General features: G+C 37.8%; 1 protein-coding gene across 1 annotated transcript in view; it reads right to left on the bottom strand.

The window, feature by feature from the left end:
• NAV3 (neuron navigator 3) overlaps window positions 1–24,933 on the bottom strand; it is a 592,483-nt gene that overhangs the window by 155,536 nt on the left and 412,014 nt on the right. The window contains 3 exon segments of the mRNA XM_032644349.1: window positions 2,245–2,628; window positions 3,297–3,405; window positions 19,589–19,704. Coding sequence (XP_032500240.1) covers window positions 2,245–2,628; window positions 3,297–3,405; window positions 19,589–19,704 — 609 coding nt within the window.

Raw genomic sequence — 24,933 nt, forward strand, 5'->3', positions numbered from 1 at the left:
CAGTTCTGGGTAAGGAAATGTGGGTAGAAGTCATAAACCCCACTTCCAGACCTGGTACATATGAACTATTCTTACACCATGGTTCTTCCTCTCTTTCGTCATCTGTCTTTTGAAATCAACACCCAGGGTGACGTCGGCAGTCTGGTTGGATAATAGCAGAGTTACCTACCATCCATCTTAGTTCCCAACTGATGATCAGAAACACCAGGAGGGGTTTTATGTGAAGGAGGAATTAACTTCTTTGTGTTAAGTTACTGAGATTTTGAGATTTCTGTGTTACAGAAGTAAGTTGCCTAATACCACTAGAGTCTTGGAAAATACAAAATGCTCCTGACTATAGGTATGCTGGTAAAATATACTACTATAAGCAGAACTCAGTTTTTTAAAAAATGACTTTCAAAAACCCTTATCTAAGAATGTATATACATACACACGTACATACATATGTACACATATTACTATTCATTTATTGGATAAATGAGCAACTATAAAAATATAAAAACACTAACGTGAGTATACGTGGGCCAGTACTGTGTCTATATGTTCACCACTGAACACACAGTGCCTCGAATGTTGCTTGGCACATAGGAAGAACGCAACAAATATTTTTGAACACATACATACACACATACATAATTCAGCTCAGGACCTCTCTTCTCTATTCTTTTCCCAGGATTCTTCACACCTCTCATAATTTCTACTGTCTCCTATATAAGATCATATCCTATGATTATTAGGTTATTAATCATTAGGTTAATAATTATTACTGATAAAAATGTAATTGTGATGATGATGGTAATTTACTGAACACATATTGTGACAGGCTTTGTGCTGAGTGGAATTTTGTGGGTTATTTTCTTTATTCTTAACAATTTCATGAAGATTTTGCAATTTTATCCTTATTATGGAAAGGAATTTGGATACATTAAGCTCTCAAGGAGTTGGCAGATAGAAAATGGTAGAAAGAGACTTAATTTAGACACTCCAACTCCAGGGGCAACTCAACTGCTTCCTACCCTAATTAACAATAACCTGTCTCCCTAATTCTAGACCTTTAGAAACTCAGTGAAGGTGGCCACCAGGAATGAACTGGTGGGTATCAGGATATCAAAGCAGAGCTGTTAAGTCTGATCAAAAGCTTTTTTGTACTTTTTAATGTCTTGTTCCCATTCAAACAAGCTTTTCATGACTGAAGTCAGGAAAGGTTACTTGTACAGAAGAATGCTTTCAGAGACCAGTCCTCTCAGATGCATAAGGACAAAGAAGAGGTAAAAACCTGGACTCACATGAAAAATACAGATAAAGTTAGTTGGGAAGCTTTTCCTTTTATTATAGAGCCTAGGTTTTGAAGTCAGGTGTATCTGAGTCCTAATGCAAGTCTAGTCCTTGCTTAGCTTTAATACAGTTGGGGCCAAGTGGGATCAGTTTCCTTATCTGTAAAACAGGTATAAAAATACTTACCTCATAAGGGTTGGTGGTGGGGAGGGGGTTAAATGAATTAATGTCCTTAAAGCACTTAAAAAGAGTGAAGTAGGTAATAAATTTTCAACGTGTCAACTACAGTTATTAATAGAAGTAGTTTTAATTGAATATCCTATTTCCTCTATTGGGGCTCATCCTCAGATTGAACTAAATATTCCAAATTACCAAAATGCTTTTGAGAGTTTTATAATCACAACTCTTTTTGGAATGTAATAGAAAACAGAAGGAAAACAGGGGTTAACATAAAAAATCTGATGCCATCAAAAGAGAATAAATAGATTGAAATTTTCAGATCTAAAATGATTTTCCCTCAAGTTAGATTGGAGGTATATAATTGAAGAATGCTAGAAAATCTGTGTTCCTCAAAGCAGTTACAGGCAGCTTTGACAAGCCAAAAAAAAAAAATCAAGCAGCTCAGCAAAACTCCTCCTATCTCCTTCCCACGTCCTTCACTACAAAATCTGTTATTTAAGAAGCATGTGAAAATCACTCTGAAAAACACAGGGCACATGTGTTTCTCTGAACTAACAATAGAAAAAGTTAATGGATTATAATGAAAAGACTTTATAGAAATTTTGGACATTTTACTGTTCATGAATGATTAGAATAGAAGGCTGAAATATCCCCAAATAACCTTAGATTTCTCACATTTTCTAATGACTTTATTAACTAACCTATATCCCCTTCCTACAGCTACTGCATTGTAGTAGACCACCTCTCTTTACACAATTCTGTTAGAGACCGGGGCCCAGGGCCACTTACCCACTGTTGATGTCATCAGCTCTGAGACTTTTCCCAAGGATATCACCATCACTCATATATCCACCAACATCGACTTCAGAAGACATGTCCAGGTCACTGCTTGCTTTCTCACTCATGTCAATCTGTGACATGTTTCCCAGCCGAGAGACAGCTGCTCGACGGAGAGGCGTAGTGTACATGAACCTGGAGGGGTCTGTGTGGATGAAACGACTGGTACTGCTGCGAGGGTAGCCAGCACCCAGGGAAGGAGCATCTCCAGCCTGAAGTCTAGGACATGCCTGGCCCAACCTCCAGGTCATGGGAGTGGGTCGACCTGTCAAGTTGGGTATAGTCCTGCCATTCACTTCCGTCGTCACAGTGCTGTCAAATGTTGTCTCCAGGGTGCTGTCAAATAAAATAGAGAAATCACTATATTCTGGTTCACTTGGGGCCATAGACCCAGAATGCATGAAGACAGGAACGCCTACAGTTGAGAGTCATTTCTTAGAAGTATGTCCATTTTCATGAAAGTCAAATTATACATTCATTTTGAGATTCTAAACACCTCTGCAGGTATCAAAATGTAGGAAGGGGCATTCATCACAGATTTTTTGCTTTCAAAAGAAACGCCATCATTACATTTTGGATAAAACAAAATATTGTTTCACATTCTCAACCAACCCTTAATTTAACCCATTGTAGCCTTCCCAGAACTTTTCTGGAAGTTAACTATAATTATGTTTGAAAGACTCTCTACCACCTCTCCTCAGATGCATTTTAATCACAACTTCCACCGTTGTTATTTGAGGCAGGCGTGAAAAACCATTTAGCAGTGATGGTGTTAGTTTCAGTAGCTAATTCAGTTTAAATGGGAAATTATACTGAAGAAGAGATGGATAGGAGAAAAAAATCACTGGGTAGGGCTGAGAAGTCACCAGTTGACTGTCATATAAAATTTAAGTGAGAAAATAGTAAAGGAAAACTAAAATTCCTTCTTTATCATTACAAGAAATTAAATGCTTAATTGTAATTTTTTCTTTATTGGCCCCCAAATAGGCAGAATTGAAGAAGACCTGTGACTTATCTGGGTCCCGCGAAGACTGGACATAGTCTCTTCTAAATTCTGCCTCAAATCTGCTATATTTTTAACTGTTCTCATTCTTCTTGTTTCAGGGTCTTCACCTAGAAAAGTAACATAATAATAAAATTTTTATTCATGCCATTTACTGTCCTGTGAATAATCTGAATAATTATATAGATATAGATATGAGTTCCTTTTCGCAAAAGTAAAATAATAGGTAGAAAATTCCAAATGACTATTATTATCTGAAATTATAATTTTTTTCTACAAATAAAATGTGAATAGAAACAAATGTAATGTTACAAGTAATAATCTGAAGGGGTGATAATACAATAGTATTTCATGGGTCTATGACCTTAATCATTGCAAAATGAGAGAGTCATTTGGAAATATACTGTACAGTGCTCCATGTTTCTAAGCTTAATTTAAATATTTGAAACTATCTGGATCCTAATTACTTTCATAATCACCTATTTCAAAGTGTGCTCAGAATAGCTGAGACAAACTTGACTTATGTAGCAAGTATACATTTATACTCTGGGGAATCAGACAGAGGCCTTTTCTCATAGAAGCAATATCTTTCTAAGTCTTTTATTTTATTAGACTCATGAACCAAGATCCAAGAATTGGATAGCTTTAGTTTAAACTATTTCTCCACTTTCTATAGGGAACCAAAATATCCACATGTGACACCAGAGTGCCAGCAAAGTCTTAGGCATCTAATCCAGTAATAAGTCTACACATAAAATAAACAGCTCTGCCAGGGTGACAACTGTTGGCCTTGTTCAACTTCCATCTGTCATTTGGGGGCAGAGGTGCCATTAAACCATTTTGTTTATGACCATGTAATAATTCCCAGGCCAGTGGCCATTGAAATTGGTGAATCTGGATAGTAAGAACAACATGGAAAGGAAGGAGAGGAAACATAGTCTTAATTCTGTTCAATTTGGACTCAGGAGGATGTCCAGTGATGAGGAATTTTTTTTTTTTGCGGTACGCGGGCCTCTCACTGTTGTGGCCTCTCCCGTTGTGGAGCAGAGGCTCCGGACGCGCAGGCTCAGCGGCCACGGCTCATGGGCCCAGCTGCTCCGCGGCATGTGGATCTTCCCGGACCGAGGCACGAACCCGCGTCCCCTGCATCAGCAGGCGGACTCTCAACCACTGTGCTACCAGGGAAGCCCGAGGAATTTTAAATAAAAAGACAGAAGGAATAAAAAAAGGGAAGGAAGGAAGGGGAATGAATGGATTAAGGGGTGAGAAGGTATAGGAAAGAAAGAAAAGGAAGAGGATGGCAAAGGAGGGGATGGTAGGGAAGGGAAAGGAATGCAGAAGGGATAGAAGGAAAAGAAAAAAAGAAGGAAAAGTGAAGGTAGAAAATGGCATGTATTAAATTCCAGTATGAAAATTGTCACATAGACAAGTCAAGATGCATATCTACCATCAGTTGTAAGAATACAGGTAGATGTTCATTTTTCTTCCACAATATTCATGCCAGGTTAAAAAAAAACCCCACACAACAGATGCACACATTTAACATCTATAGTAGAATCTTAGAGTTGATGGGGACTTCAGAGATTGTCTTGCCTCACCTCTCAGCCAATGAGGGAAAACTCTTTGTGTCACTAGCGAGGTGGCCATGGGTCTCTGCCTAAAACCTCCAAGATTGGAAAGGCTTCCTCCTCTCCAGTAAGAGGTGACTCTTTCCAATATTAGGCCAATTAGGTCTCATTATAAAAACAATTCTGAGGACGAATAATGATTTGCCCCCATTTAACATCCACCCAGGGGTCGCAATGGCTCTGAAACCAAGTGAATAATTTTATATCACTTTACCATGGCAGCCACTCAGAAAGACAAATGCTAATTTCTTCTTCAGCCAAACACTACTAAACTGTTCATTATCCTTCATCTTGAATGGTTGCCAAAACAACCACCACTCTGCTGCCAGTCTGCAAATCCCTTCCTTTTAATTTACCAATTATTTGAATGATTGAAATGCTTAATAACTGTATTATTATTTCAGATTTAGAAAGTACTGAAAAACTTCCCTAACTTACCTGTGTGTGTACACACACACACACACACACACACACACACACACACACACACAAACGGAATATTACTCAGCCATAAAAAAGAATGAAATAATGCCATCTGTAGCAACATGGATGGACCTAGAGATTATCATACTAAGTGAAGTAAGTCAGACAGAGAAAGACAAATATCATATGATAACACTTATAGGGGGAATCTAAAAAAATGATACAAATGAACTTATTTACATAACAGAAACAGACTCACAGACAGAGAAAACAAACTTATGGTCACCAAAGGGGAAAGGTGGCAGAGGAGGGAGTAATATATACACATTATTATATATAAAAGAAACAACAAGGACTTACTGTAGAGCACAAGGAACTATACTCAATATTTAGTAATAACCTATATGGGAAAATGATCTGAAAAGAATATATATGTGTGTGTGTGTATAACTGAATCACTTTGCTGTACACCTGAAATTAACAAAACATTGTAAATCAACTATACTTCAATAAAAAAATAAATTAAAAAAAAGAAATAAGAATATGTTGTACATGGCACAACTTTTCTAACCCTAATTCAAGTCATACAATTTCTAACCTCATAGATTAACATTATTTTAAAATTCAGAACTGTTAATAACCCTTAAGACTCTAATTATATTTTCTCTGGAAATTCTTCCCATCCTTCTCCTCATAAATATAACACAGCATATTTGGGAAATGGCTAGAAAGAAGTCTACCTCCTATTTCCAAACAATGTGGCAGTATGGTGAAAGAAAAAGAAGGCTTTGTAAGGAAAATCTTGAAGGGCAGAAAAAAATATTATTACAGTCAAAGGAAAGGCAGAGGTGAAGAAGAGATTTTACTTAAAATGGCAAAAGTAACAGTGAAGGATGAGACCAAACTAGAGACACATTAAAGCTAATATACAGTAGTTTATCTAAGATTTCACACAGTAGAGAAGCCTAAGATTCTAAGTGATGGTAAGAGAAAAGTCTTAAAGGAGAAAGTGCTGAGATGACTTTTATTGGAGGGAGTAAGGAAGGCAAGTCATTGCCCTTATACAAGTTCCAAAAATACACCATTACAAGTTCCCTATCTCCTATCTCCTAGCCCCTTCCTTTGGGGAGAACTTTGACTTTGTAATCAAGCTGCATCTCAACTACTTGCCAATTGCATAATATTAGTAACACTGATATTTGAATTACTTTCAATATCTTTTTTACATAAACTTTAAGAACAGTGTATTTCCTGACATTCCATTTCACTCAGTATTTTTAAACACTTTTTATCTCCTTTTAAATTTCCTTCTTCCAATCCAACAGGCATCTTAGATCCTTGGATTCTTCCAATTGAATCCACTGTTTGTTTATACAGCTTCCCTCATGTTTCAGAACCATCACTCTCTCTCTCTCCATTGTTTTTTCTCCGCATGACATCTACTCATGACACTGCACCACTCATGACAATCAGACAAATGGACCTTTTCCTCCCAACACTTACTGAGCAAAACATAATTGCTGCCTCATTCATGTCAGGAAAGATAATAACCAAATCAAAATTTCTTGCAGCAAATGTTCTCAATGACCCACGAAAGGCAAGATAAAGTTAAATGCACTTAAAACCCCCCCCTAAGGATTGCACAAGCCTGAAATATCCTGTAAATTTGTATCCAAATCCCATAAATAGATAGAGAAATGGGGGCAGGGAGGGAATCACAACTGTGAAAAGGCCAAATGTAAAAGCGCAAATACCATTAAATATTTAGTAACAAATAAAAGTTAGCAGAAAAATGCACATGAGAAATTTAGTCACAAAAATGTATCCCCTTTCACTTTTATAATCTCAAAGCCAGCTATTATTCCTGGAAGAAGCCTCCTGTCAGACAAAATAGTAAGGGCTTACACACATTTTCCAGAATGGCCTATTCTTCAATTTGCTTTGAGTTTTTCACATTAGTGCAAACTAATTTCTCTTTGCTTGTAACATCTCTTCTATTAGGACAGAGTAACAGGCTCAGTTCGTCAGTTTGGTGCTTTTGCGTTTTTACTTAATGGCAGACAGACCATTTAATCTGTGCAGTCCTGCCCTTACTTTTCAAGCTTTAATTACACACACTGTAATTAACACTGCCAGCCTTTGTCATCTTTTAGGAGTAAATCAAATTACATATGAATGAACCTGATTCACAGAGAATTATGTCCTCCACACCAGCTATATTACAAATGTTATTTTTTAGAGTACAGCTGCCTGATTTATTTGGAGAAATCACCCTAGTTTTGTGGATGACCCCAAAGGTGAGTTGGATAGAAAAATTTTCAACTCATCAGGTTAAACCAGACACTTTGGGGGAAAAATAGCAAAATATGGCTAATAGCTTTACCACTACCTTTTAAATATTCTCCTATATAGTTATAGCACAGACCCTAGTCTGTCTGATTTATTAGGATATCCAAGAATAAAGAGTTGAACTCAGGGAACTCTGCCTAAAAACTAACTTGGAAGAAGCCATTTTGAGTCAGAAGCAGAACCTAGTCAAGCACGTAGCAGAAAGCCTGCAATTCTTGTGGGCTGTGGGCTTGGATATATTTACCAACTTAACATGCATCATTATTTAGGGAATTGCATTGCAATGCTTCATTATCCTGATATGATTATTCATATCAGAGCTATTTGAATAAACTCTTCCTCTTACTTTCTCATTTGCATCTTTGAATACTGGCATATGCTGGGGGAGAAAAAAGCCTTAAGGAGAATAATCCCATAAATAAATTAGCAGATGCTCAGTTTAAAAACCATGGAATACACAGACATCTATTGAGAGATGACCCTCTGACAGTAATGCTCCAAGTTATTTATGTACAAAAAGGCATATGTCATATACACACCCAGCCACAGCATGCTATAATTTAACAGAACAACCAACACATGCTTTCAGGGGACTTTACTCTGGTCATATCTTTGAAAATACTTACATAAGAGGTACTTAGAACAAGATAAATGCTACCATTTTCAAGGCAAAGGACAAATATTATTTGATTCTACCATTTCAGAGGATCAAGAAACGAAAAAAGATTCTTAAGGATTAAGACTCCCCCTCTTGCCTTTGTACTGCATGCAGAGTTTTTTTTTTTGTTTTTTTTTATGAGAAGCAGTTCATCACGGAAAGCACACAATGGTGAAGAAGTAAATCTTCAGTGTCTGAGCACCTGGTGTATTCAGATTCAGAAATCACTATTCCCGCAACTGTGGAAACATTACTCTTTTAAAGCTAAACTATCAAGAAAAATTGAGCGATATTCACCTCTGCTGTCTCTCTAAGCTTTCTTCTTCTAAAGCTGGTTCACTAAGATTCCAGAAAATCTCATAAAACCTCTTGTAACAGGAGGGTCTACATAGAGAATAAAAACAAACCTATATTTGGCTTCAGTTGTATGAATCAGAAACAAAGGGATCACTGGTCTGGTTTAATTCTTTCAAATTTAAAGAGTCCTATATGAAGTCCTTTGTGGAAATAACACACTGACATAAAAGAGGATGTGGTCAATGGTTTAATGCTTATGACTTTTTGAAGAAGGCACCATATGATATAAATATGCTACAGTAGAGCGCTGAACTTAGATATAACAATTAAAACATATACAGTTTAGCTATTCAGGCAGGTGGCAAAACTGAAGAATTACTTCAGACATTGTAATATCTAATTAATTAAAGATTATTATCAGAAGTTACTCCTAAGAATCATGTCATCAAACAGGCCTACTTTGTAAAGTATCCGAACAGTCCACATGCATCTACATAGTAATTTAAATAGTTATGATGTACACACTCAGAAGTATTTTTTGCCCAATACTTCAAAAAAAAGTAAGTGAGTAAAGCTGTCAGAAGAGGCCTCTGCATTTCAAGTATAACTAGAATGTATGGTACTTGTCACCGAGGTACAAACAAGGCCATCTATTCAGACACCACTGAGGCAGCAGAAGAAACCTGACTATACAAAAAATTTACCCAACGAGGTCCTTCATTCTTCATTCCAAATCTGTGGTGAGGTCACCTTGAGGGAAGTTGAATCAATAGGCCCCATTAATGACTAAGTAAAAAACAAATTTGGAGTTTTAAAATGTTCACACTTATTTATGGATGTCTAGAGTGTACTAGACTCTAGGCCAGTAATGCCCAGGGCAGGCGGTTGCTATTTACTTTCTCCACATACACTTTACAACTAGTTCTCACAGTTCAGTTTTCTGAAGACAATCATTTCAAGAAACAAGGAATTTTAAATTGTTTTGAGTAACTACGGTTTCGAAAACATCAGTCAGAAGAACAGAAGCTATTTGGCTTATGCAAAGAGGCAGCTTCTGAAAATTCCATCCTCCTTTTAGGAGCAGACCCGACTTACCTAACAAGTCAGTGTAAAGGGCCTGTTCCAGGTCGCCCAGCATTGTTAGGATCACATCCTCGTCCAGATGAGCTGTGCCTTCCCGCAGGCAGCTTTCTCCCTCCTCTTCGGCCCAGCTCCTGCCGATGCTGCCAGGCCTGGAGGACACATTTTCATCTTCGGACCGGCTGTCTTCATCACTCTCACCTTCCAAGCCTTTTCCGGAAGACCACTCTTCTAAGCTCTCACTGCCTGCATGGCTGGTGGGCAGCAGGTTCCAGGCCCCTGGGCCCCTGGTGTGGTACAGGGACTGCATGGACCTTGACAAGAATCTGGACAGAGAGCGCCTCTCTGCATAGCTGGATTCTCTCTGGCTGGCCTTGGCGGCATTTCCAAACCAGTTGGAAATGCGCACAGTGGGTCGCCTCTCCCCCTCACTGGTGAGGGACAGATCGGTCAGAGACTTTTGCTTCTGAAGGCAAGCTCCCTTTGGCCTTACTTTGCTCTGAAACACAGAGAGTTCAGCTGGCCGCTGCATGGCTCTCCTTACTGGCTTCTTCTTTTTCAATTGGATTTCATATTGTCTTTCCGCACTGAGATGCCAACTGGCCCTTTTGGTTTTAATTAACACTTGCACTTCAATAAAAGCTCAGGCAAGGCTCAAACATTCACGTTAGATTCTAGAGCTATAGTACAATCAATGAGTTGCCCACAATTCAGCTTGCCATGTCATGCCCCTCATCAGCAGTACTTACAAACATTTTGCTTGTATATATCAGAAGCAGAAAAGAGTTCATCAAAGACACTGCTCCACCTGAAAAGTAGCACAGGAAGCCAACTACGTTTTCCAGTCTTTATCCAATCACATGTCTCAGCAGGGCGATGGGTCCACATTTCCCTCTATCGCTTCTGTATTCCCAAACGCGAGGTAGTGAAGCACCAGCGATGTCTCTGGCTTTGCTTTTTTTCCCCTGCCTCTCACCAGCCCTTCACTGATCTATCTGGGTCTGCAGCCCTTTACTCTAGAGGAACTGACAAGGTGCAGCATGTAGAGCCTCCATATTAGAGCCCCGTAAGAGCAGCTTAAGCACTGAAGCCAGCCCTGCACGCGCCTCTCACGTTTTAGTATTCCACCTGCATTCTCAGATCTATGGCTCTTCCTTGCTGCAGTGGATGCTGCTGGCTGCCATGGCAGCAAACATCCTGCTAAATTAAAACAGAGGCACAGAAGCGGCTGTCCAGCCTAGCATGCCACAGGTTTCAAAGCCAAGCCTGAATGAGATGCTACACGATTAACCCTATGCATGTTTAAATCACTCTCGGCTACCCCGCCTCAGATACGGAGAGAAACACACACACACTACATATGCACTCACTCACATACATAACACACACTCCACGACAGAGAACGACAGACTAATTCTCTAGAGCTGCAGGCAGCTGAAGCAGGCAGATCTGTCTTCTGAATGTTGGGATTTGTGCTGTAAAAGCACAAATCAAATTCAAGAGTGTAAAGGACCTAAAAAACGGAGCGTGACACTCTCCGCCGGCAGACAGATAATGCTTTAAAGGGAAAGCTTTCACCTCCTCTTTTAAAGAACAAATCCAAGGGCTTTTTATTCTGAAGATATTTAGTACAATCCTAATCTGACAATAAAAATCAAGATTTATTCCTATACAAAAATAGCGCAAAAAAACCCTCAAACGGTTTTTTTTCTTTTTTCTTTTTGAGAATGAATATTTTCACTCAAAGCGTGTAACTGAAAGTTGATGGCCAAGTATATTGAAGATAATGATGTGACAAAACCCATAAAACGTATATTATGTTTTCTGACATAGAGCATTTTTCTTAGTCTATTCCATAAACCTATTACTGTATAATCAGCTCTTTAATATTTTGATAAAAAGCAGAAAACCTAAAGGGTAAATTTCTTATATTTATCTTGTACTGGTTATAATTACCATCCTGAAATTCTGATTCTAGGAAAACTTTTAAAACACTTATCAGGTATAGTAGAGACCATGTACCACTGAGAGCTAATGAGAAGAACATCAAGGAAAAGCTTTTCAGATTTTTCTGCCCATAAACATTCCTCACTAAAAGGGGGCAGCAAGGAGAAATAGATTAAAATATTCATGTCATTCAAATTGATATAATTCCGTAGCATTTTCTGAGCTAATATCATCAAATTAATTCTGATTTTTCACCTCCTGTTGCTAACTTCAGCTAGAGGGAATGCTCAGTCTTTTAACTATGTAAATTAGCATTATAATGTACACTGCCTATACCCTTACATATGATAACAACTTATTTTGCAAAGTTAATTATTCCTTATGCTCAAGCTCAAGGGTATATGTAAAAAGGTATTAGATGGAAAGAAGGGCAATCATTTGTGATAAAAATTTTTGCAATTAAACAAACCTGTGAATTATGAATACTGATTCTCAATTCTTCATTCTTCAAAAATAATCTATGTTTATATAAAATGTGCTTAAATAAAATGAGGGTACAAAGGCTGAATCATAGAAACTGACAACTATCCTTCTAAAAACATCATTTTATAAAGTGTTTTTCAAAAGATCAAGATGCTACCTCACTTTGGATTTTTTCTTCATTTGGAGTTATTGTGATCCAGTAAATCAGCAGATTACAAGACTAGAGTAAATTTGTTAAGGTTATGAAACTTTAATGTGTTTGATATGTATTACACTAAAGGACACATGCAGCATCCTCTAAAGGCTTACAGATTCACAAAAAATGGAATTCTTATGCTTTAGGCATCAAAAGTTAAACTTGAGCATTACAAGTGAAAGCAATAAAGATGCCCTCTCCTTATACAAGGATACTTGTGTACCAGTCAGCTTAGACCAGTGGTTCTCAAACTTGAATGTTCAGAACCTCTCCGAGGGTTTAATACAACGTAGCCTGCTGGGCCCCAGCCCCATCTCTACTCATTCAGTTAGTCTGAAAGGGGCCTGAGACTCTGCATCTCTAACACATTCCCAGGTGATATAGATACTGCTAGCTCTCGAACAAACCCCACTTTCAGAACTTCTAGAGTGAGACTAGAGACTAGTGGTTTTCAACTGGGTCCTCCCAAGGGGACATTCATCAGTATCAGAAGATAGTTTTGATTGTCACAAAGGTGGGTGTGGTGCTTCTGACATCTGAGAGGTAGAAGCCAATGATACTGCTATATACCCTATAATGACAGGAACCCCACTCCCCAAACAAAGAATTATGCAGACTACATGTTGATAGTTCCAAGGTTGAGAAATTCTGGCTTGGACTACATTATACTGTATTTACAAATGATTTAGAAATTTCAGCAGCTTACAGAAACAAAGATGCACTTGGCTCACATTAATGTCCACTCTATGTTGGCTGTGGCTCTGATCCAGGTACCCTTTATACAAAGACCCATATTGAAAGAGCAACTTCAGTCTAGGACAGGTTGATATCAAGATAGAGGGAAAAAGAGATAAGAAACCTAAGCTTCTGCTCAAGAATGGCCCATGTCATTTTTCCACTCACATGTCATTGGTCAAATGAAATCACATGGTCCATTCTGATTCACTGGGTAAAAAGTATAACACAGCTGTAGGGGTGAATTTAGGAAGGGACTAAGTCCAGTGGAGACAGCAGCGAGAGGCTGGCTATTTTGAAGATATAACCCGAACAGAGAAAAGCACCAAAAGGGCATTTTTGCTTGTTTCTTTGTTTAGAGATATTGTCAACTTGTAGTTATAGTAGCTTTTCCCCTGGGAACAACTACATGGGTCCTTAAGTTTACCTTGAACAATAGCAGGGAACCCAATTATTGCTTCTCTAGAGGCAGTTATCTCTGCTTGCTTTGGGTGTACATTCATACATGGGTGTATTTATATTTACTTGTATTCAATCGTTTATTTATTTATTTTTAATAGATTTATTTATTTATTTATTTATTTTTGGCCGTGTTGGGTCTTTGTTGCTGCGCGCATGCTTTATCTAGTTGCGGCGAACAGGGGCTACTCTTCATTGCGGTGCGCGGGCTTCCCATTGCAGTGGCTTCTCTTGCTGCGGAGCACAGGCTCTAGGCGCGCGGGCTTCAGCAGTTGTGGCTCGCGGGCTCCAGAGAGCATGCTCAGAAATGTATGTTACACAAGGTGGAGGAGGAAGCCTCAGTGTATGAGACAAATACACCCAATCAACACTGAAAATGTGAATCGCTCTAATTTAGCCAAGACCTCACATAAAGTAGAGCTACTATAATGTTCTGAAAAGGAATGCTTTTGAGCTCTTTAGTAAACATAATTACAAAGTAGCTATTTAAGTAAAAGATCTAAACTGATTTAAAATGTCCTGAGCTTGATCATCTTAATCTTTATAAACACCCAAGAAAAAGGCAAAATAAGTGATCATTTACACAGGTCTTAAATACCAAATACTTCCCATTATTCAATACAAAGTCTGGGAAGTCAGAAAAAAACACATGTAACCATTAGTTTATCTCTCTGTTCAATTTAAATTCTTACTTCTAAAATGATTTCCTGAATTCATCCAATTATTTAATTACTTTTTTACAAATGACATATTGGCTCCACTGATTCTGATTCAGTCTGGCATCTATCACCATTTTTCAGTGGAATATAAATTCTAGATAAAGGTTAAAAAGTGGATTAAATAAATGTTATACATGTTGGTAGACAGTCTTATGCAAAACAAGGGGCATGTGTGAACCTATGTATTAAAAAAAATCTAAAAACTTTCTGAATGATTCCAGTGGAATGAAAAACAAAGCTCACTTTGCATTTGGCAGGATCTCTTGGCACGTGATGAAAGGGATGGTCTCTGAAGCCAGATTCTTTTTGTCAATGAATGAGAGAATAAAACCCAAGCCAAAGCAGTAAAATCTAAACCATCAGTTCAGCTGGACTTGTAATATTGAGGTCATGGCATGAATCTTAAGGATAGGCTGGAAGCAAGAAGCTCACTCGGTCTTTGTCGCAAATTATATAATGCATATCACCTGACTGTAATAATTAATAGAACCACCATCATCAGATTGGGTAAATATCACAGTTTCCTCCCTAAGAACATGACAAATAATGGGAAACTTGAGAGAGATACATAAAGACTTTGGAGGGATAAAAGGTCTCCAAATTGTAAAAGTCTTGAGTTTTCTCCAGCATATGCCATTTTATTGTGTAACTCATTTCTGATACCTATCTTCACACCACAATTTAACTACGTTTTTAACTTCTGCTACCATTTAATCGTGAAGACACTGTTCTTATAAATTCAAATGAGTTACTGCATAGAGGAAATGTAAAGAGCTAAGCCTCCTAACAAATCTGCTTTTCAATGTGAACTATTCAAGTTTTCTCCTTAACAGTATCATAGATCTTTACATGTCATGCATCTCCCAGGTCATGCAATAGGGATGCTTTTCACATTTGTTTAAGTACAAAAAGGGATTTCCCTGGGTAACACAACAGAAAAGTGCAGGGAAGGAGGGAGACAGAGTCTCTGACGTGGCTTGTTCAGGGGCTCAGACATTTTCTACAAGGACCTTGAGCTAATATTCTCCTGCTTTACGTTCTGTTTTCTCTACGTTTGCTTCACTCGAGGGTGAAGGTAACTGCCAGCAGCTCCAAGCTTTCTTCTGATTAGCTTCAGGTCTAGTGGAAAAACGGAGCGTCTCTTTCCTAACAGCCAGGAAAAGTTCTGAGACTGATTCTCATTGTTTCTGATTGAACTGAATTGGGTCAGTTGTCCACTCCTGAAAGAGTCACTGCGGTCAACGGGATGGGTTGTTCTGATTGGATCTGCTTGGGTCAATTTCATTTGAACTACGTGAACAGAGATTGATGGGGCTATGGTTCCCCAAAAGAAAATCAAGGGGCTGTTATGAGCAGACGCAGCAATGGATGCTGGTCAGGCTAAGCTATACCAGGACATCAAGGTACGTCTATTGTGAAGCCAGTGGTGTTTAATATACAGAGCTTCTAACTTGGTTGAGCCAATGTAACTTTGTATTTTTAAAATTATTTCCAGGCTCCTCCAAATTGTATAGGCTTCAAAAATTCACAAAACCTGGATCTTATCCAGCCAAGACTAACTCCATCAGAGTTCTCTATTATTTAGGCTACTTCACTTGGGGAACAGGACAGATTTACTCCCCACTGAGGTCCCCACAGCAACCTTTAGCAATAAGGCTTCAACAGTAGCACTGGCATTGAAACTGGCATTGAAAATCATTGAGCTACCAAAATCCCAAAAGTACCCATTTTTACAATAAGAAACTGACAAAAATAACAAGTAAGACTTTTTTTCAAATTACTTCCATTGAAGTTGTTTCTTCCTAAAATATTATTTCCTGATTTCTTTACTCATTAGAAGTCTACTATACACACGTGTGATCTTCTTTTAGGCTCTGTATAAATCTTTACAGTTAAGTTAGTTGTTTCCATAAATCTAGTAATTCAATTTTTTGTGGTGTTAAAGTTTATTTGTCTCTTATTCCTCCATAGGAGAACTCATGTCTTAGTCATGTTTGTTTTCCCAATCCTTGGCATGCTTGGCATTTATAACGTACCTGGCAATGATTACTGAAAAGATGGATGGAAGAATAAAACCGTATCTCACAATAATCCTGAGTTTATTAAGCATCACTACAGTCACCTCACAAAAAAGAGAACTAAGGGACAACGCAAACAACAAAATAATGGCAGTGCAGAGGCCAGGATTAATTTTTTCTACTTCCTAGAACACTTACCTGCTCATATCTCATGCTGTCTTTGAAGAAATATTCTAAGGGCTAGTCTAAGATGTGGCATTAAATTCAAGTGTGCATGTGGTTTGTGGTTTCCCTAGCAGCCAGAATATAGTAGCAACAAGAGAAATTAGATAGAGAAAGAAAGCTGTGGAAGGGGTCAAGGAAAGCTGTTTTGTTTTATTTTAAATTAAGATTGCAGAGATGGCAGCAGCCTGTGGGGCTAAAGAGAGTGGTTTGGTATAGAGGGAGATAAGGTAGAAAAGAAAGTAATCCAAGGAAAAGTGAAGTAAATAGGTATGAAATGCCGTACATGGGTAGATATGGTGGCAGGGGTTTGTGAAATTCTTTTCTCTCTGCTTAAATTTTTTTTAGTGACATCAAGGTCATCAGTTAAGAGAAAGGATGGGAGAAGCGGCACTGTAGCTTTGTAAAGAAGAGATAAGGTATAAAATTGTCATCTAAGAACAATCTCAAGTTCTTAGATGACAAAAAATGAGTAAATGTGCCAGAGAAATACAGAATGATTGCCGGGCAGCATTAACTACTCACTTGAAGTTGGTGGCCATGAATGTAAAGCGAATCACATCAACACGTGATGTGTTTTTCTCCAGGTTCATTCGTTGCTGGTACGGACTAGGTGGAGACCTGAATGTTACTAGGTCTGTGGTTTCATCCAATGAGAACAATGAAGTGAAAGAGGTGTAAGGGAGTAAAGGGTATATGTAAAAGTAAAATCACATTCAGTCACTATAGGAATTCATCTGATTAAGGAAGGAAGAAAGGATATGTAGGGTTTGGTGAGGGTAAGTAAATGGTGGTGGGATCAATAAATTGGAAATCTTAGTAGAACCAGTGTCAGAGTCAGAGAACGAAAGGAAGGGCATTGAAAGGATAGGAGGATGTCATCAGCAAGAGTGGGGTGCATGGACGTGAGATTATAGAGAAGCTGCAGATTCCGACGGTGCCCAGATGTAGGGTACGAACAGGAGAATAAGTAGCTCAAGGAGGGATTAGAAGGCAAGATCATTAGAAGAAAGGCCAGGGTATGCCAGCTCTGCTCTTGTCACTGGCCTACTTCCCTATGACTGTCATCCTCTCATCACTGGTCCACCAGTATACTCTCATCTACATTTCTCCAATTATGGTACTCAATTTATAGCTTTCTAATCATAAATATCTTTCTTTCATGAAATCTCAAGTTTGCATTGAGAGAAATTTTCGGAACTCCACTATAGACTCATTTTAAACAAATGATCGTAGGAATGACATAATCAGATAAGCCCCATTTCAGCACTTATGTGCTGTTTTCTTTCTTTTATTCCTATCTAAATCATAGATTCAAATCTATGATTCTATATCAATACTTATTGACATAAATTAATATACCTTCTAATAAATCCATCAGACTATTGTATTATGTTAAAGTCTAGTTTATTTTTCACTCTCAAATATTCTATTAAAAATCAGAACATTAAATGGAAATTAAGAATGTTTTTTTCCAGTTTTACTGAGATATAATTGGCATGTAGCAGTGTATTAGTTTAAGGTGTATAACATAATGATGTGACTTACATAAATGGAAATATTAACTGGATGTGTAAAAAATGATTAAACGGTCAAAAGAATAAGAAACTGGAGGAAAAAAGATCAAACATGGGTTACTGATTCAATCAGAGATACTAAGCGATATACTAATTTCAGAAAAACAAGGTTTCTTTGTGAAAATCACATAATTAGAATTCAAAGTGTACTTAAATGCATTTTCTCCTACAGATTTGAGCTCTAGTATTTTATAGGCATATTGATACTAATTGAAGACACGCATGAGTAAAGAAATGTGTGAAACGTTCTATACTATGTTTAAATAATATCTAGTCACAATACAGATACATATCATCATTCACCAAGGGGCTATCTGGAGCTAGGGAAAACCAACACTTTCTCCAAGTGCTTGAAAAATCTACAAGTATCCCTATAGCTATGCCTTGCATTACATTTCTGCCCTTACCCTGAACTGGCCCACTGTAATCTCCACGTGAAAACTCTGAAGCCTATGATACCACTGATGTTAATTCCAAAGGAACCCTTGGGATGTTGTGCTGTCACTGTTGTCAATAACCATTGATGGATACTGCAGTAACTGCTAAATGCTCGCCAAAGTGTTTCAAGTCTGCTTAAGTGAGGAAGTTTCTTAACCTCCAAATTTGTGATATGGCTACGCTCATGAGCTTCAGAGTAATACTTTGAGTTCTAGGAGTACTATAGTAATTTTAAAATTTAAATAGTTCTTTTAGTTTTTTCCTTAGGAATATACAAGGGCTGAGTCAGAGATTTATTGGACCAAAAGACATACCTCTACTGCCATGCATTCTTATACTTGGAAACACATAAAATGTTCTTAAACTGTCTTTCCCCTTAGAAGCAGTATATCACGTTAAAAGCCTACTTAGTTCCTATATTATATATTATATAGGTCCTTATGGACCTATATGTAATAAAATTATACCAGAGGGCTTCCATATGTGCCTAGGCTTATGCGGATCCTAGGAAAAATAGTGGACTAAAGCTGAGACAAATTGGGTCTGGAGTATGTATATGTCATTTTTCTTACATTATTTATATATAATGAAATATTTCCATAATTAGATTTTTCCCAGAACATACATTTGGAGCCACTATGTAGAAATGTTCAAAATAACACAGAATTGTAGACAGAGCAGGGTTGGAGGCCTTGGAAATTTTACATTGCCATCTGACCATTAATATTTTTTTAAACCTCTGGATATATTCAAGAACTGCCTTATTAACAATAGAAGATTCTCCAGGTCTTCTCTGATAGTATTCAACTAGACTGAGGGCAACCATGACTTAAAATCTCAGCCTCTGAGAGCAGTACCATTCTTTACAGAATTCATTACAGAGCAACAAAGAGACCATTCTAAGCAGAATAGTCAAATACCTAAGCATCTCTGAAGCATGAAATGTACACAGTCCATTTACGCCTAAGGGAAAACAGTATAGCATAAATATGATTTAATAAAAAGACTTACGGAGAGATCATAAAAATTCTGAGTTTGACCTACCCACCAATCAGGTCACTTACCGGATATCTCCTCTAGGCACTGCTTAGCTGTCTTACTGTATGATAAATCCATCTTAGTAGGACTGGTACAGGAATCGGCAGATGGTAAAGAGGTACCTTCATTTTCTGAATGTGCTCTGAAATTAACGAAGAAGACAGAAACACCAATTGCTGTCACCAGCGACTCATCAAAGTTCTCTAGTACAAGAAGAAATCAATGTATTAAAAGTTTTCTGTGAAGGTAAGTGAGCAGTTCTTTATGTCTGGGACATTCCAAAGCTGTCTATCTACAGGAGAATTTCCTTACTTTTCATATACAACCCAAGTTGTAGTGAGGTATTAAATCAGATTTCTTAGACTTTTCTAAGTTTGAAAGCTTGTAATTACCAATAATTGACTGCACTTTTTCTGGGCAAAAGACTAGAAAAGATTCCTTTTTTTTTGCTGTCTTAGAGGAAGTCTGGCTAAACTGTGTTCTTCTGAGAATAATTAAAGCACTGAAAACACCCCTAAAATTATTTTTTCCATGCACATTCTATAAAATATATCCTAAAATACAAAGTATAAGTAAATAAATATTGACTTTGCTATGGGCTATAAATGTCACTATGATGTCTTGATTTCAGAAAAATTAAAGTCGATCAAAAACAAATTCTCATTCTGAAAACCCCCTTTTATAATACGTTTTATAGTTGTGTATATGTGTTCATGCGTATATATTTGTGTGTGTGATTAACATGTAAAGAGTAGGTCTAATCAAATAAAAAGCACTCCACAGAGGGACTGCATACGTTTTGATATTCCAATCTTCATGCATTGCTTCTTCCTTTTATGCACAGGTAAACGTTTTAAGAGGCACTATCTTTCCTTATGCAGCTTCAAAATCTACATATATTTGGTCAAAAACACCACATCTTTAGAAAGTCCACAGCGTGAACTACAAGAGAAAGAAGGAGACAAGACAATACAGCATTGTACACTGGACTTTGTTCTTTATAGTTATCTCATTTGCTTGGAGTCCCATTCCTAGTACTGAGTTTGGACCATGGCAAGTGATCACTAAATATTTCTTACTTTAAAAAAATCTAAAGAGAATATTTATACGTGAAAGAAAAATTCAGTTAATCTTTAAATCAATTTTCGCTTACTATGTTACTTTTATTCTAAATCCTGGTTTTGTTTGAGAGAAAATAAAGTGTAATCATTGATGCCAGAAATATTTTCTATTTATCTGATGGATCTAAAAACTGAAACACTCATTAGGATTTTAATAAACCAGGGAAAACTATATGCTGTATGTATGTATGTATATAGGAACTGACATATTAAAAGAAAAATAGAGCCATGCAAGAATTCATACAAAGCTATGCCTTGACCTCCAGTGGTTTCTGGCAGACATTCCTAGCTTACTGTAACTTAAAACTAAATATAAGGAGCACAGCAAAATTCAGAAGAGGACATGCTGTTCGAATGACAGGATATACCATTAAGGCCAGTAAAAATTTCAATGTTGTGAACATCAACAGACGTTTTTAGTCTTCACCTTCCTTGATATCTTGGTAGCATTTAGAATAGCAGACCATTCCTCCCTTCATGAAACTCTCCTTCCTTGGCTTCTACAATAAAAATTTTCCAGTTTGTTCCCCATCCTCTCTGGAGGCTACTTTTTTTCTCTTTGTTCTCTTTTACCCAATCGTTAAATGTCATGGTTGTCGGTAGTAAAAACGAAGGGCAAAAGTTGGGCGTTCCTCAAAGCAATATCCTAAGCTTCCTCCAGTTTGCATTGTACAGTCTCTCCAGACGATCTCAAACATACACATTGTATTAGTGATTGCCTATCCACACATGAAGTCCAAATTCAAACTCTAACCCAGAACTTTTCTCTGAATTCCAGATGTGAAATCATAACTGTCTAATAGACATTACCTCTTGATTATCACAGAGATAACTCAAACCCATCTTGTACAGAACTGAACTTGTGATATTTTCTCAACAAACCTGGTCCTTGTTCATAGTGCCCCTGGGTGAAACCTTTAGGGAGCCTAAGAGGCTTTGCATGGTCTGATCTCTGTCTGCCTCTCCAGTGTCATCCATCTTGCACTGGACTCCCCTTATCTCTCTCCCTTGTGGTCACAAGAATCTTCTACCCACATCCTATAGCTCCTGGCCTCAACAGGTCCTTTCTACTTGAATATTTTCCTTCCCACGACATCCAATTAAATTTCTCCCTTCAAGTCTCAGCTCAAGTGACTCTTTCTTAAAGAACCATTCCAAATTTTCAGGTGAAGTCCCAAGTTACAAATACTTATTTCTCCCTGTACCTATCTTGAGCACTTCATACTCTCATAACATGACATTTGTGTAATTATTTAATAAATGTTCATCTTCCAAACTAGAGTCCATTCTCGATGTTTAAGCTCATCATTGCACCCCAATGCCTAGCCACATGTCTAGCAGATACGCTGCACTCTGCAAATATTTGATAACTGAATGAATAAATCTTATCAGTAGTGATCATAAAATAGTGTCATTGTTGGGTAAAGCATACAGAAGGAAGCATGGTATAATGGTGCATGCTCTGCATTTGGTTGTAAAACTTAGCTCTCTCGCTAAACAGTTATTAACTCATGTGACCTTGCTAAGTGACTTAGCCTCTCTGAACCTCAATTTGCTTATGTGTAAAAGGCAAAGAAAAACATGCTCCTCGCAAAATAATTGTGAGCTCAAGTGTTATTATTACTAAAAGCCTGGAAAGGCATTCTCCTGAGGCATGTGGGATTCTGGTCAACGTTATAATGTGGGGAATATATCCCGCTCTCTGGGCTGTTTCTTTTCTTCTCTGGCCCCCAGGGTCTCCTATGTCCCCTGTCTATTGCCCCTCCCCACTCACTTCTAAAGTTCATTATCATCTATTCTTCCACTTGGGCTCTTTTCTTGTGAGCCACTGTACCTCCCTGGCTTATTCCTTAGCCTAATGTCCATGAACGAGGGGAAAAAATTCCTCTGAAGTTTTCTAAGGATTGTTACTTGCTGAAGCCATTTAAATGGAGAGTATGTAGTAAGATAGGACACCCCGAGGAAAGCTTACTGGCTGCTTGCCAAGAAGCCTCAGAGAGGCATGGTGCCTGGGTGAACTGGCTGGGAGCCAGGGTTGGCCTACAGTCATACAGGCTCAGAATTCACAGACTGGTTTCTCAGATGCTGAGTCACATAAAGTAGTTCACTGGGATGGCTGTCTAAAGCCCAATGCCAACTGATTTTTACTAGAACAAGACCAGAGCAATTACAGGAACCAGAATACTTGTAGCCATGTTAGTTATAAAGATGCAGAGCATCTCCCTCTAGGAAAATCTCTCTGGAGCAAAAGAGTATTCAGAATGTGTTTTGGGAGTAGACTTTCTTCTTTGCTGCAAATATACAGATCTTAAAAAATATTTCTCCGTGTACGGCTTTCTTTCTCAATGTATGAAACCTAGTACTCAATTCCATTGGCTACGTCCCCACCCTCTGATAAAAAAGTATTCAAACTTTGGTCTTAGAAACCTTTGTTTTACTTTATTTTTTAATGTGGCAGTGAACATTTGTGGCTGATTTGTTCTTTAACTTCTTTTTTTAGTTAAGGTCACAAGAGAAAACCTTATTTATACCATATTTTCAAGTTCTTTGGTGTATGTTTCACAGTGTTCCCTATCTGAGTTACCTACATTAGAAATGATAGGTCAACAGATTGATCAAGGGAAGGAACATGGTGAAGTTAAACTTCAAATAATTATAAAAAGATCTCAGAAATGACCTTTGGATTGTATTCACATGCAAATGGGTCCAGATCCCCTGCTCTATATATATTACAAGACATCGATTTCTCCAGGATTTCTACCTCATTATTTGTTAAAGTGGAATCAGAGTTTAACTCCAGTCTCTAGAGGGACAATCAAAGGTAACTGGTAAAGACTTAACTTTTATACAAATGATCAAAGAAGTTCAGTTTAATCTCTGAAGGCTCTAAGCATGTCCTCTATTTTTGTGCATGCTTCATTCCAGTAAAATAACAGGTTTTGGGGTTGATTCGTAAAACAATTTACGAAGACTTCAGAATCAATAGTGTTTTCTAACGGAAAGGTAGATGTTGCAGTGGCACCATTCACTGTTCCCATGTAAACCGATACTGCATTCCTCTCACATTGACCGGGAAAAGGAAAGATGATTCAGAATATTGAGAAGGCACCATCCTGTGCAGACTGTCTTACTGTGCATTTACAACATGGTCAACATGTTATAAGCACTTACTGAAACTGCAAGATAGGGCGTCGCAAAAACACCATTTAATTTATTTAGAGTTCTAATAAGCTAGTGCTAGTGTCTGCTACTACGAGTCCTAGTAGCTAAAGGTATAGGTTTCACCAATAATTAACATAAAGGCTAGTTCCTGTTTATGGGCACTTACTATATGCCAAGTACTATGCCTAGTGTTTTATCTAGGGCATATCACTCAAACTTCACAACAATTGTGTTGCTATGGACTGAATATCTGTTTCCTCCCAAAATTCATGTGTTGAAACCTAACCCCCAATGTGATGATGCTAGGAGGTGGCGCCTTTGGGAGGTGATTAGGTCATGAGGATAGAGCCCTCATGCATGGGATTAGTGCCATTACAAAACAGACCCTGGAGAGCTCCCTTGCCCCTCCTGCCATGTGAGGGCAGAGTGAAAAGATGGTCATCTATGAACCGGGAAGCAGGAGCTCACCAGATACCAAATTTACTGGCACTTTGATCTTAGACTTTCCAGCCTCCAGGATTATGAGAAATAAACGTTTGTTGCTTCAGCCACCTAGTCTATGGTATTCCTGTTAGAGCAGCTGGAACAGACTAAGACACCTGTAATTTAGGTGCTGTGGATTAACTGAGGCTTCTAGAGATGTAATAATTTGCCCTGTGTAACAAGCTGGGAGATACTTAACCTGTACTTAAATCTGGAAGCTTCTAAATATTGTTTTATTAACCACTACCCTACAATTTAATTCCATTTAATTCCAAATGTCTCTGGACACTGAGCAGGTTAATGTATCTGATGTCTCCTTAGCTGACAGATAGCTTAGTCACTAAGTTATTAACAGACAGTATTTGAATGTGACAATACCCAATGGCCTAACCTTAATTTTACTCTTTGCTACCTTAAATTTTTACTCCTAAGAAAGGAAGCTATTATACATGCCATTTAAAGGAATTCAGCAATACACCTAGACACTAGCAATCTTCAGATTTCCAATTTCATAAATAGGGGTGTTGCATATTGGTTTATATTAAAAATATAGCCATATGAATTCATCTTGATATGGATATACTAGTCACAAATGTGGACACAAA

Source organism: Phocoena sinus, chromosome 10 (genome assembly GCF_008692025.1).
Source record: "Phocoena sinus isolate mPhoSin1 chromosome 10, mPhoSin1.pri, whole genome shotgun sequence".
Lineage (NCBI taxonomy): Eukaryota > Metazoa > Chordata > Mammalia > Artiodactyla > Phocoenidae > Phocoena > Phocoena sinus.